Source organism: Podarcis bocagei, assembly GCF_964188305.1.
Source record: "Podarcis bocagei genome assembly, chromosome: 8".
NCBI lineage: Eukaryota > Metazoa > Chordata > Lepidosauria > Squamata > Lacertidae > Podarcis > Podarcis bocagei.
The window spans coordinates 89,076,274-89,089,666 of record NC_138133.1 but is presented as its reverse complement, the minus strand read 5'-3'; the positions used below and the strand labels follow the sequence as shown (position 1 = coordinate 89,089,666).

General features: G+C 46.3%; 1 protein-coding gene across 9 annotated transcripts in view; it reads right to left on the bottom strand.

Moving 5' to 3' along the window:
• ADGRB1 (adhesion G protein-coupled receptor B1) overlaps window positions 1-13,393 on the bottom strand; it is a 385,256-nt gene that overhangs the window by 54,429 nt on the left and 317,434 nt on the right. For all 9 annotated transcript variants that reach the window (XM_081204321.1, XM_081204325.1, XM_081204320.1 and 6 more), the window contains exon 21: window positions 9,019-9,169. In XM_081204321.1, the coding sequence (XP_081060447.1) occupies window positions 9,019-9,169 (151 nt within the window). The remainder of the gene's footprint in view (window positions 1-9,018; window positions 9,170-13,393) is intronic.

Genomic DNA, 13,393 nt, shown 5'->3' with positions numbered 1-13,393 from the left:
AATAAAGCAAAACAGGCAAACAGTTATGGTTAGAGTCATTTGCAAATGGCCCTTTGCAGTAAGGAATCAGTCTGCGTGCCTTGGGGTGAAGGAAACCCAGAATTCTCCCCTAAGACGGAGGCTCCTTTTACTAAGAACATAAGAGATATACTGGATCCGGCCAATGGCCCAGCCAGTTCAACATCTTGTTCTCACGGTGGACAACCAGGTGACCATGGGAAACCTGCAATTGGGACCTGAGTATCTTTTCCACTTGTGATTTCCAGCAACTGCTATCCAGAAACATAATCACCATGGACAGCAGCCATCGACCGTCCCTCCACTATCATCCTTGTAACACAGAGAGATAGCAACACTTCCATACAACCAGACAACTGTAGAGTTGGAAGGGACCACGAGGGTTGTCCAGTCCAACCTTCTGTAATGCAGGAATCTTCTGCCCAATGATCCTGAGATTAAAGAGTCTCATGCTTTTACTGGCTGAGCTATCCTTCACTTTCCTGCTGGAAAACCCCCGATGATTAAGCTGGGAGACCTTAGGGGCCAATAAAAAAGCACGATTTTGGACCTCTTTGGTCTGATTTTATTTCATTTGCAAGCAAGGAGGAACATGGCCAAAACCCACCTTGGCCTATGAATGTGGCTGATATAGACTCAGGGTAAAGGTACCCCCTGACCATTAAGTCCAGCCGTGGACGACTCTGGGGATGCGCGCTCATCTCACTCTACTGGCCGAGGGAGCCGGCGTTTGTCTGCAGACAGCTTCCGGGTCATGTGGCCAGCATGACTAAGCCACTTCTGGCAAACCAGAGCAGAGCACGGAAATGCCGTTTTACCTTCCCGCCAGAGTGGTACCTATTTATCTACTTGAACTTGACATGCTTTCAAACTGCTAGGTTGGCAGGAGCAGGGAACGAGTAATGGGCGCTCACCCTGTCGCGGGGATTCGAACCGCCGACCTTCCAATTGGCAAGCCCTAGGCTCTGTGGTTTAGACCACAGCACCACCCGTGTCCCATATAGACTCAGGGTATTAACCATTATATGTTATAAATAGTTCTACTCACTACCTTCCTTGCAATTACATACCTATGGTTTATGTATGTTGGTTTAATTTCACGGCTGTATTTGTTCGACAGTGGTCTCTAATTGTATATGGACTGTGTTTATGGTCACCAGATCCTGTTTGATAACACTGTATTTTGCAGAATCTTGTATAGTCTCTCTCTTTTTTGGGAAATTAATGAAACTGCCACTATTTCTTATTAAATTAACATCACAAAAAATTCATCTACAGCATTTGCTGTTTGCTGTACAGTGAAGCCAGACACAACTTTGTGGGGAGAAAATTCTACAACAGAAAATGCCCCCTCTCTTGCTGGACCAACACCCCCTGAACATTTGAGGAAGGTGGAACTACCAAGACAACTGCCAACTTCTAAAGGAGGTAGGTCACTCCCTCTGCTGATCGCAACACCCAGGAAGGTCTGTAGGGATTCCACCACCCCCATTAAGTGATGGAGAATTTTCAAACAAAAGTGAGATAAATCTTCAGCATTGCACTAGTATTGACAAATATTATTTTGGGGGGTTGTTGTTTAGTCGTGTCTGACTCTTTGTGACCCCATGGACCAGAGCACGCCAGGCACTCCTGTCTTCCACTTCCACCCGCAGTTTGGTCAAACTCATGTTCGTAGCTTCGAGAACACTTTCAAGAACATTTTTAGGGTAGGGGTACTGAAATCATATGGGACGCGGGTGGCGCTGTGGGCTAAAGCCTCAGCGCCTAGGGCTTGCCGATCGAAAGGTCGGCGGTTCGAATCCCCGCGGCGGGGTGCGCTCCTGCTGCTCGGTCCCAGCGCCTGCCAACCTAGCAGTTCAAAAGCACCCCCGGGTGCAAGTAGATAAATAGGGACCGCTTACCAGCGGGAAGGTAAACGGCGTTCCGTGTGCTGCGCTGGCTCGCCAGATGCAGCTTTGTCACGCTGGCCACGTGACCCGGAAGTGTCTCCGGACAGCGCTGGCCCACGGCCTATAGAGTGAGATGGGCGCACAAACCCCAGAGTCTGTCAAGACTGGCCCGTTCGGGCAGGGGTACCTTTACCTTTACCTTACTGAAATCATTGTTAGTTCATACCAATGTACAAGGAAGTACAGTCATGCCTCAGGTTACAGACACGTTAGGTTGCGTTTTTTCAGGTTGCGGAAACCTGGAAGTACCGGAATGGGTTACTTCTGGGTTTTGGCGGTCGCGCATGTGCAGAAGTGCTAAATTGCACTTTGTGCATGCGCAGACATGCCAAATCGCAACCTGCGCATGCGCAGATGGGCCGCTGCAGGTTGCGGGCGCTGCAGGTTGTGGACGTGCATCCTGCATGGATCATGTTCACAACCCGAGCGTCCACTGTAACAGTCTAAGAGAGGGTTTGGGAAGGAGTTGGGGCAAAATCTGTTGCTTCCTTCAAGAAGATTAAAATAATATTCAACCTGGATCCACAGTTTTGCCTGCATTTCGCGAGTGGTGAAACTGGGAGGGCAGCATTTTGCCAAATGTTCTCCAGGGGTAGACTGAAATTCTTCAACTGGAGGGCCTCAGAAATGAAAACTTTCATGCAAGTATATAAAAAACTTTCATTTCTGTTCAATCTTTGCAAATTCTCTTGTTATGGTCACCCCTCCTCATTGCTTCTCGCCTGTCCCCTGCAATTTTGCATGAAGGACTCTCTGCATCCAGTTCTTGCATCAAGGTGGCCGACTTTGAGGGACTTACAAACCACTAACCCCTATTCTCTGGTACTTGTGGCTGTGTATCAGATGGAACAGCCTCCCTCCTCACCTAAGGAGACCTCAGCCATCTCTTAAGCCCCATCCCCTTGAGTCACTCGTGGATCAATCTATCTCACTGCTAAAGATGGGCAAATCCCATTAGGAGTCAGAGAGACATTGCTTGCCAGGCTGGGCTTAGCATCCCAATGACAAAAGCCCTCCCTCATTACAGACGCAATGGGATTTGAGGCAGATTTTCCTCAAGGTGTTAGGCACATTTGAGCCGGTGGCTGCCATGCCCACCGGTCCTTCTTAAGGATAGCACCACACGTAATTCCCAGCAAGGGAGATTGCTTTAATGGTGTTCCAAGGTGACCTGTCAGTCCAGAAGCAGGAGGTTCTGTTTCTGCTGAGATAGGAAGATCCTGTGTGAGGCCAAAGAAACAAGCCTTAAAGCAGAGGGAGGAACACACAGGCACACACATCGCAAATCTCGTAGCACTTTAAAGGCAGTTCTTTCTGACGGCACAAGTTTTTGTGGACTAGGAAACGATGCATCAGAAAAAAATGGACTCTAGTCCACGAAAGCTTCTGCCACAATGAAGCCGATGGGCTTTAAGGTGCTACATGACTGCTACAACCAAACAAGGACACATCTGTACGACAGTAAGCCCGCAGCTTTAGGTGCATGGCCAAACATGTAAAAAAAGGAAGGGTGCTGGGGTTCCAGAAAAAAATACTTTGGCAATCCCATCTTCCATTGAATGCAGTGTGTTTTGACTATACCGGCAACAACTGATTTTCATAGGGGTGGTGTTCCTGACCCCCACATGTGTGGGTGGACTGTGCATAAGCCTGCCCTGCCCCTCCCACCCCCTTTTCTGTCTACTTCTGGGTTGCCACAATGGGCGCATGCACAGTTGTGCATCTATTGGATGCGTATCAATCAGCCATTGCCTGCACACGATTTTGGCGTTGGGAGCGATCGATGGAGCGTACCCACCACATAAGTCATGGACTTACTGTATATATCTACAGTACTAAGATACCACTTGGTTTCCCCCGAAGAATCCTGGGAGCTATACTTTGTTGAGAATGCTCCATCCTCTGTCTGTATGTCCCCCTCTGTTGTGTATGTGTGCTTGCCTGCCTGCCTGGTGGACACACCTGTGATCTGCACATGTGTGTAGTGGCTGACTGCTCAGAGATGCCACAGGCATGCAGTTGGCCTCTGTGAGACCAAGATGCTGGACTTGATGGGACACCAGCTTGATCCAGCAGGGCTCTCCTTATGGTTTCAAGATGTATGGGACTAGTAGAGGTGGTTCCCCACTTTATGGAATTTCCCTTGCAGGAGCACCAAAGTCTGAACCTGAGCATTTTGAGGAGACTCTATTAAGATCTTCCTTCCATTCTTCCTTCCTTTAATTAGAATGCACCTTAATTTAAGTTCATAGCACAGAATACAATATTTCAGTAGATGCAAGGCTTTAAGTACGGCTACCTAAGTCAAGCCCTCAGAATGGGGATACGGGTGGTGCTGTGGTCTAAACCACAGAGCCTAGGGCTTGCCGATCAGAAGGTCGGTGGTTCGAATCCCCGCGACGGGGTGAGCTCCCGTTGCTCGGTCCCTGCTCCTGTCAACCTAGCTGTTTGAAAGCACGTCAAAGTGTAAGTAGATAAATGGGTACCGCTCCGGCGGGAAGATAAATGGCATTTCCGTGCGCTGCTCTGGTTTGCCAGAAGCGGCTTAGTCCTGCTGGCCACATGACCCGGAAGCTGTACACCGGCTCCTTTGGCCAATAAAGTGAGATGAGCGCTGCAACCCCAGAGTTGTTCATGACTGGACCTAACGGTCAGGGGTCCCTTTACCTTTACCTAAGTCAGGCACTCAAAATGGGGGTGGATGGAATGGAAGATCAAACAAATGTCTATCACTTTCTCAAAGATGCTCACAGAATCATAGAGTCAGAGGGGACCAAGAAGATCATTCTAGCCAGCCGCCTGCAATGTAGGAATTTGCAGCTGTCCCGTAAAGGAACTGAACCTGAGGCTTGGTGTTATCAGCTCTAACTAACCGAGCCATCCACAAATATTCTGACTTAGTTCTCCCAGAAACTCAAGGACAGCGTAGCTCAATGCACCCGATACAGAGGCTCGATAAACTGTTAACAGGGCTGATGATTCAGAGCTCACTCTCTGCTGCCAAGCTTTTAAAAGGATATTAAATGACAATTAAACTGGGATTACACAAGGTAAGACTAAAAGCAAATAAATTAAAGTCATTTGAGTCAATAAAGCTCGGCGATAGTAAACAGAGGATCTCTCGGGAGAGAAGATCTTGACTTGGAGAGCAGTTCTACACATAACATTGAGCGAGGTGGTAGAAATTGGGTCTCTACCGATTCTAACTGCAGGGGAGAGTGGGCTTAGTTTTTCCGTGCTTCCCCATGCAAGAAAACAAACAGACAAAGCAAAAGCTAAAGTCAAAAAAATGGAAAAAGCTACCTCACTCCATGTCACAAAATGGTGCATTCCAACTGTACAATTCTATGATCCTATGATCAGGAAGAGACTTATGATTGGCTTTTCCTTAACAGTTATAATTATTAATATTTATTTACTGTGTTTATATCACAATTTTCCAAGGAGCTAAATGTGGTGCACATCCCTTCCCAGGTTTATCCTAATAACAACCTTAGGCTATGCTACAGGTGAGCAAATGGCCCAAGTGGGAATTTGAACCCGGGTCGCCTGGGTCCTAGTCCAACACTACCCCACACTGATTCCCCCCCTCCTTAATATGCTGTTTTTCTCAATGTATGCAGTCCTGGTAGGGAGTTTTTAACAAGGGGGAGCATTACAAAAATGCAACCGTCTTTTCGCTTTAAGAAGATCAAGAACTGTCAGCCCGTCTTCCAACTCTTTCTACTTCACTTAAAGAGTGTCTCCCAGATTTAAAATGAGTGCCAAGCTGAACATTTCTCTGCTAATATTTTGGATTATTATTTTTTCATCCAAGACCATTGAATAAGGCAAACTAGATCATCATCATCAGTAATATATACTGCTTAATATGCAAAATCCCTAAGCAGTTCACATAAAACACTGCAAGATGATTTAAAAGATAAAAAATGTACCGTATTTTTCGCCCTATATGACGCACTTTCCCCCCTCCAAAAATGAAGGGGAAATGTGTATGTGTCCTATGGGGCGAGTGCAGGCTTTCGCTGAAGCCTGGAGAGCGAGAGGGGTCGGTGCGCACCGACCAGTGACCTTCTGATCGGCAAGACCAAGAGGCTCAGTGGTTTAGACCACAGCGCTACCTGCGTCCTCTCTAATGACTGAAGGATAACATGAAAAGGGTACAAGGAGGGAGCTACAGAAATGCTTTTTGAAAGGGGGCTAAGTGTTTCCAAGAACTGTGTTTGCAGTGGGGGACTTGGGGCTCTCAAATTTCAGCAGTGCCCTGTGTGGCACACCCTGCCTCTCACAATCCATTCTGCAGCATTGCATGTGGTGCTCTGCAGTGTGGTGCCAAGTCGCTGTATCCTAAAACCACCCCTGGTGGTTGGATGGAAAGATGGTAGAGCAATGAGTTGGCAGAAGGTGGTTGGGGAAGAGGCTGGAACAGAAAGGTGACACATTTTGCCTATAGAGAGCGTATCTTTATGGAAAGGTCTCGGTCCAGTAACACATTATTGAACAAGGTCTCGCTAACTGGGAATTGACTGTGAGCCTCCGTATTTGAATCCCCAAGGGAAATTTATCCCACAACACATGTCTCTTGAGAGAGAAAATATTCTGCTTGACACTCATGGGAAGTTTCCATTATCCTACTGGCTAGGATGCGTCCCAGAGCAGGACATGGCCCCAAATGTCCTCCATTCAATCCTCTAATATCTTTCCGTGTGAAGGGTGAAACAGATCCTTTTAAATTCTCAGAGGAGTTCCACTCAAATCAACACCACCCTGGGGAAATCCAAGAGGTTAAAGGATTACCTAGCTCAGGGCCAAGCAAGCAGCAGGCGGCCGCAGTGAAGCTGACTTTGTAACTTTGGTCACAGCCAGAGGTGCAGAAAAAAGGAATTTCCCTTAGGGATTGAGGGGTGGGGGGCAATTCAGTTCAGCTTTCATTTTAATGCAAAGCTACACTTCTGAAAATAATATGCAAACCGAACTGCAGCTATCCTTTGAAGTTTAGCAAATTGAGTTGATCGGTTTCCCAACCAAGAAAAAGTGTGCAGAACTGTGCATATTGGGGAAGTATGCATTAAAAGAACCCATACACTTTTGAAAATCTACAAAACACACTACATTGTGAAAAATTGCCAGATTCGTATGGAAAGCCCATAAGCCAAACCTGAGTGCAACAACACTCTCCCCACTTGTGATTCTCAGCAACTGAGAATATCAGGAGGAATCTTTAAATGCATCGGCTCAGAAGTTTAATCACTTACCTTTTAGATCTTTTTGGCTTCTACGTTTGCTTGACCGGAACAGGATATGCATTGAACCTGTGTTCAGTGGAATGTATGAACAAGCCTAATTTTCCCCTCAAAGAAGAAGTGTGCAACAGGTGCCCCAATTCTTCTCTGCTTTGAATTGAAATCTGAACCAGGGAATAATCTCCAGTTCTCCTCTCACCCACCCAGCCCCTAAATCCTTTTATAAAGTAGTTATGCTGCTGAACTTGCAGTGATGTGACTATTCAGAGGCATTTTGTCAGGTTGCACAGATTGCAGTATGAGCCACAAAGTAACTAGTCACAGTCTTAAAATTCATCTGCCCTGTAATCTCCTTCCCTTTGCTTACATTTCTTATTCCACAGCTCAAAGTGGCATACATGGTTCTCTCTGCCTCCTCATTTTATCCACACAACAGCCCTGTAAGGCAGGTTAGACTGGCCCAGGATTGTTGGTTTCTGTTTATGCCACTGTGCAGTGCTTGGAGTCACAAGACTCTGTTTTGCATACCAGACATTCCAGACTGTTGTAAGTCTCACGGAAGACAGGAGACAGATGTGATGTTACTGGTTTCCTGTTCCTTTGTTTTCCAGTTGCTCTCTGCCTTTCACAGAGAGAGCATATATATTTCTTTTCTGTCTGCATAGTTAGAAATAAAACCTAGCAATGTAGCTCAAACTTCTCATCTCTTCTGCTGCTTTGATACTCTGCTGAATGGGGAATGTGCTTCGAGCCTTATCAAAGGCTCGGGTTGTTAACCATCATCAGAGGAGATTCCGAAGGCTCGACCAGAGGAGTATCTCGGTCGTAGCGGAAATTCCGACAAGGATAACCCAGCAAGCTTCGTGGGTGAGTGGGGATTCGAAGCTCAGTCTGTGAGGGCCTAGTCTAACACCCTAACCATTACACCACTGATCTAGCTATCCAGGAAGTGGGGGGAGCAACCTGAAATGCTTACTGTGTTTTTAAGAGAGACCCAGTAACCAGCACCACTCTGAACACAACGTGCACTGTGGCAGAACAATCCCACCCATGTAGATGAGGATAGATTTCTCAAGTCAGCTGTTCGGACTCTGCATCTGAGCAATCCATCCCACTGGAGCAATTGCACAGTCAACTCATGCCGCAATAATATCCATATGTATTGCAATTGTTTTGCACTGGGGGATTTGAATTTTAAATCTCCAGGAGAATGGTACTTTCTGCAGCTTTCTACACCAAGATGTGAAGCCGGCTGCATTCACAGTCATTTCCTTAAGGAAAACTAATGGTACTGAATTCTAAATTCCATGCTCAAGCAACGTTTGAAAAGATCGACCACAAACCAAGTGAGCATCCCAGCAGCATAACAAGCCATGCTTCTCTTTGCTGGCACATAGAAAGATGCCTGATACTGAGAAACACCATAACGGGGAATTTCCATAATGGGAAAGAACAGCTGCTTTGCATGTAGAATGTCCCAGGTTCAGTCCCCAGCATCTATCACTGAGTTGCAACCCTTCTCCTGATTTCCCCCCTCAAAATGAATTCAAACAGAGATTAAATGAATACGGGTGTGTGTGGTGTTATTTCAGTTTCATGCATCAAAACCAGACTCTTCTTCTGGGTTCCACGCCTTAACACTGCAATATAGATTTTGGGATTCTGAGCAGAGGAACCCCTTTTCAGCATGATTCAAATCCACCCATTGGAGCTTCAGCTGATGCTCAGCACTGGGTGCATTTGTTGAAGGGTGTGTTTGCTCCCCACCCCCTTCCCAGCTCCAGGTTTGACCATGGGATCCTCACCCCATCCAAGACACAGGAAGCGTTTGCGGATGATGCGGTTTCGCAGCCGGCCCGTCACAGCCATGTAAGATTGCCAGGCTTCGGTCAGCACCCAGCAGAAGGAGGAGAGGAAGAAAAAGTGAAGGAAGGCAGCCACCAAGGTGCATATCACCTGGAAAAGTGTGAGAGAGAAATGACATGTGTAAGAAGAAGGAGAAGAAAGTCAAGGGCAACAGACAGCTAGACCATAAGAGGTAAAGCAAGGGTCAGCAAACTTTTTCAGCAGGGGGCCGGTCCACTGTCCCTCAGGCCTTGTCAGGGGCCGGATTATATTTTGAAAAATAAAATAAAAATGAACAAATTCCTATGCCCCACAAATAACCCAGAGATGCATTTTAAATAAAAGGACACATTCTACTCATGTGAAAACACGCTGATTCCTGGACCGTCCGCGGGCTGGATTTAGAAGGCGATTGGGCCGGATCTGGCCCCCGGGCCTTAGTTTGCCTACCCATGAGGTAAAGGGACAGTATGCCACAATAACTTCTTAGGCCAAGTCTCTTGTTTATTTATTTTTTAAACACACACACACACACACACACCAAACAAGCCATTTTTATATAACAAAAAAACCAGACAAAAACCACTATCTGACCCCCCCCCCCTCCCAGTGTTTTAATGGCTTGCTTTTACGCTTGCTTTTAGATTTGTAAGCCGTTTTGAGCAACTCCTTCCTGGAGTGGAAATGTGGGGTGGAAGTTCTAAAAATAATACAAACTGGCAGCAGGAATGGCGAGTGTTGGCGGAGGGCTGGTGCCAAGCCATTATGAGCCGAGCCAAATCTCAGCGGAGGCTTGGCTCACCTCGAAATGGCTGAGGGATTTCTGAACCGAGGAGTCTGAATTATGAATGCTCCCTTTCTGAACTTTGCTGCTGTCACTATCTAGGTTTCCCCGAGGGCTGCCAACTGGCTCTGCCTGCATTAGAATATATAAAGATGAGGCCTATCGGAAGGAACTCTTACTTCGGACTTCCCAGACGAGTGATGATGAAAAGGAAGATGCTGATATACATTTTCTTACGCATATAGGAGAAAAAGAAGGGCAGGTAATTGCCTTCCACTCCCTGTTCCATTAGCTAAAATGGGATGTAAGGCTTTGGCATTGAGGAGGATCATTGTTAGAGACGCACACTCACTTTTGGACAAGTCAAAGGCAGCCCAGTCTATGCAAGAGCTGCTGGGATACCTGCCTACAAGCCATCAAACACAGGTGAGTATTTGGTTTGAAACAGATTCATAGAACAGAATCATAGTGTTATGTTGCGGGTGAACATATCAGACGACACAGCGATTCTTCAAACAGCTCTTGTTTATTCACAGGCCAGAACAGAAGTGAACTGAAGGGTTCAGCCAGCCTGCTTATATAGAGCTCCACTACAACGCAACAGTAACCATTTTCTGTAACTATCCAATCACTGAATGTCACTTTCAATCCCTTATTTGCATATGTGGACCTGAGTGAAAACTATCTACAGTATCCCCCTGCTGGCCCAGGGTGAGAACTTCAGTACATAACACATAGAATCGTAGATTCTGGAAGGGATCCTGACGGTCATCTAGTCCAACCCCTTGAAAGGCAGGAATATGCAGCTCTCCCATACGGGGATCGAACCTGCAACCTTAGCATTATCAGCACCATGCTCTAACCAACTGAGCTATCCTATGGGTATCAATACCAAACCAGCTCCAATCCAAACATTCTGCCTTAGGCAGTGGCTGCAGCCATGACTCCTTCCCCGGGATTCTAACCCATCGAGGCCCTTTCCCTTCTGCCTTCAGTAGCAAAACCTTTTCTTGTCCTTTGAAGCAGGCGGCGATGCTTGGCCAAGCGTGATTTAATAATCAAAAAGGCTGCCAAGCTGCAGCGGAGAGAGAGAGAGATTGGCTAGGCGTGCGCCTTTCTTCTTCATCATCCCTTTTGTCTAATGTGACCAGGAGCAAAAATATGCATCTTTTAAATGTACTGCTTTCATCTTCAAAGGCTCTCATAAATGCAGAGAGGGGCACTATTCACTAGGGGTGCACACAGGTGGAAAATGTGTGTGTGTGTTTGTCAGGGGAGCAGGGACGCCATAAAGACACAGAGAAATGGAAGCTGGAACAACAACAAAAGCACTGCTAGCTGCTAAAGACGACTCTACACCAGTTAGAAGTTTTAATGTCTCTCTCTCTCTCACTCTCTCTCTCTCTCTCTCTCTCTCTCTCTCTCTCTCTCTCTCTCTCTCTCACACACACACACACACACGAATTAATCCAGAATGCAGCAGCTAGACTGGTGACTGGGAGTGGCTGCCGGGACCGCATAACACCAGTCCTGAGAGATCTGCATTGGCTCCCAGTACGTTTCCGAGCACAATTCAAGGTGTTGGTGCTGACCTTGAAAGCCCTAAATGGCCTTGGTCCTGTATACCTGAAGGAGCGTCTCCACCCCCATTGTTCTGCCTGGACACTGAGGTCTAGCGCTGAGGGCCTTCTGGCGGTTCCCTCGCTGCGAGAAGTGAGGTTACAGGGAACCAGGCAGAGGGCCTTTTCGGTGGTGGCACCCGCCCTGTGGAACACCCTCCCAACAAATGTTAAAGAGAAAAACAACTACCAGACTTTTAGAAGACATCTGAAGGCAGCCCTCTTTAGGGAAGTTTTTATTGTTTGATGCTTTATTGTGTTTTTAATATTCTGTTTGGGGCCGCCTAGAGTGGCTGGGGAAACTCAGCCAGATGGGCGGGGTATAAATATATTATTATTATTATTAGTAGTAGTAGTAGTAGTAGTAGTAGTAGTATTCATAGGGGAGCAGGAGCAATGTGAACTGTATTGAAGGAAGTGAGGAAGACTCTTTTCATTCCTCTCCTCTCCAGGTATCTTCATCTTACGGGGGGGGGGGGGAATTCCCTACAAAAATCCATTGACGGAAATAAAAAATGAAGCAACCCTTTTGCCTGATCACCTTCAATTACGTCTTTATCCTTCTGTCTCTACTTTAGTGCCACTTTCCTCAAATCAAGATGAGTCATTAATCTGATTGCTTTGATGAAGGTCTGTTCGCTTGGGAGAAGTTGGTGCCAGATTTGCCCTACCAGCTATTTCTCACTTTAGATCGATGGTGATCGACAGATTTCATCGAGAGCTGTCCATAATTTGAATGCCTTTAAAAGAAGCTGGCATAAATGTCTGATACGGAGTTCAGAATATTTTATTTATTTATTCCATTCATATCCCACCTTTTCTTCCAAGGAGCTTGAGGTGGTCACATGGTTCTCCTGCTCTTTATTTAATCGTCACAACAACCATGTGAGGTGGGTTAGGCTGAAAGGGAGTGACAGGCTCAAGGTCACTCAGGGAGCTTCATGGTCAAGCAAGGATTTGAACCCTAGTATCCCAGTTCCTAGTCCAACACTCTAATCACTACCTAACATTGCCTCTTTGCTCAGCTTGTGCCTGGCTTTTCTTCCCTTGCAGCTGAGAATTTAAATCGACCCAATCTGCACATCACATTAAACCGTTGTTTACAACAAACCATGGTTTAATGCTGATGTATTAAACTATACTTTGATGTGACCTGCAAACCTGGTCGTTGTTACTTCTGCTGTTATTTTGTTGGTCAATTTGCTCCTAATGGTTGTTGATGACACTGGAAATGCAGCAAGCTTAAGAAAAGTCAAAGGGTTAGTCTTTCTGTCCGTAACTGACCTCTGGAACGTATAGCTACAAGAATGCTGAAGCAGTGAGCATTGATGGGCAGGATTCACCTAATGTGTCCTAGCCGCAGAAGCTCTAAGCATGGAATTCTGCTCACACGATGGGACTTAACCCCTTCTCCTCCCACCACATGTCTCTCACTCTCTCCCAAAAAGTTGTTCTGGGGGGATCAGGAGAACCCCCAGAACAGCATTCAGGGGCAGGATAAAGGGGATCATTCAATCTGGCAAGCTGAAACTGCCTTTGACTCATTAAACAATCTCTTTTTTGGGGGGGGGGTACAGATAGGTAGCCATGTTGGTCAGCCGTAGTCGAAACAAAAAAAAATAAAAAATCATTCCAGTAACACCTTAGAGACCAACTAAGTTTGCTATGGGTATGAGCTTTTGTGTGCATACTCACTTCTATTGTTTTTGTTTGGCACAATGGTGTGTATTTTGTGTGTGTGTTTTTATATTGTAAACTGCCGAGTGATCATCGGATGAAGGGTGGTATAGAGACTGAATGAATGAATAAATGAATGAATGATGCTATCCACTTAGTGTAATGTTGGAATTCCACCCAAAGTCTCATAAATGGGAGTAAAATATTTTGTGGAGGCAGATGGCTCCTAACCACGGTAGCCAAAAACAGCTACAG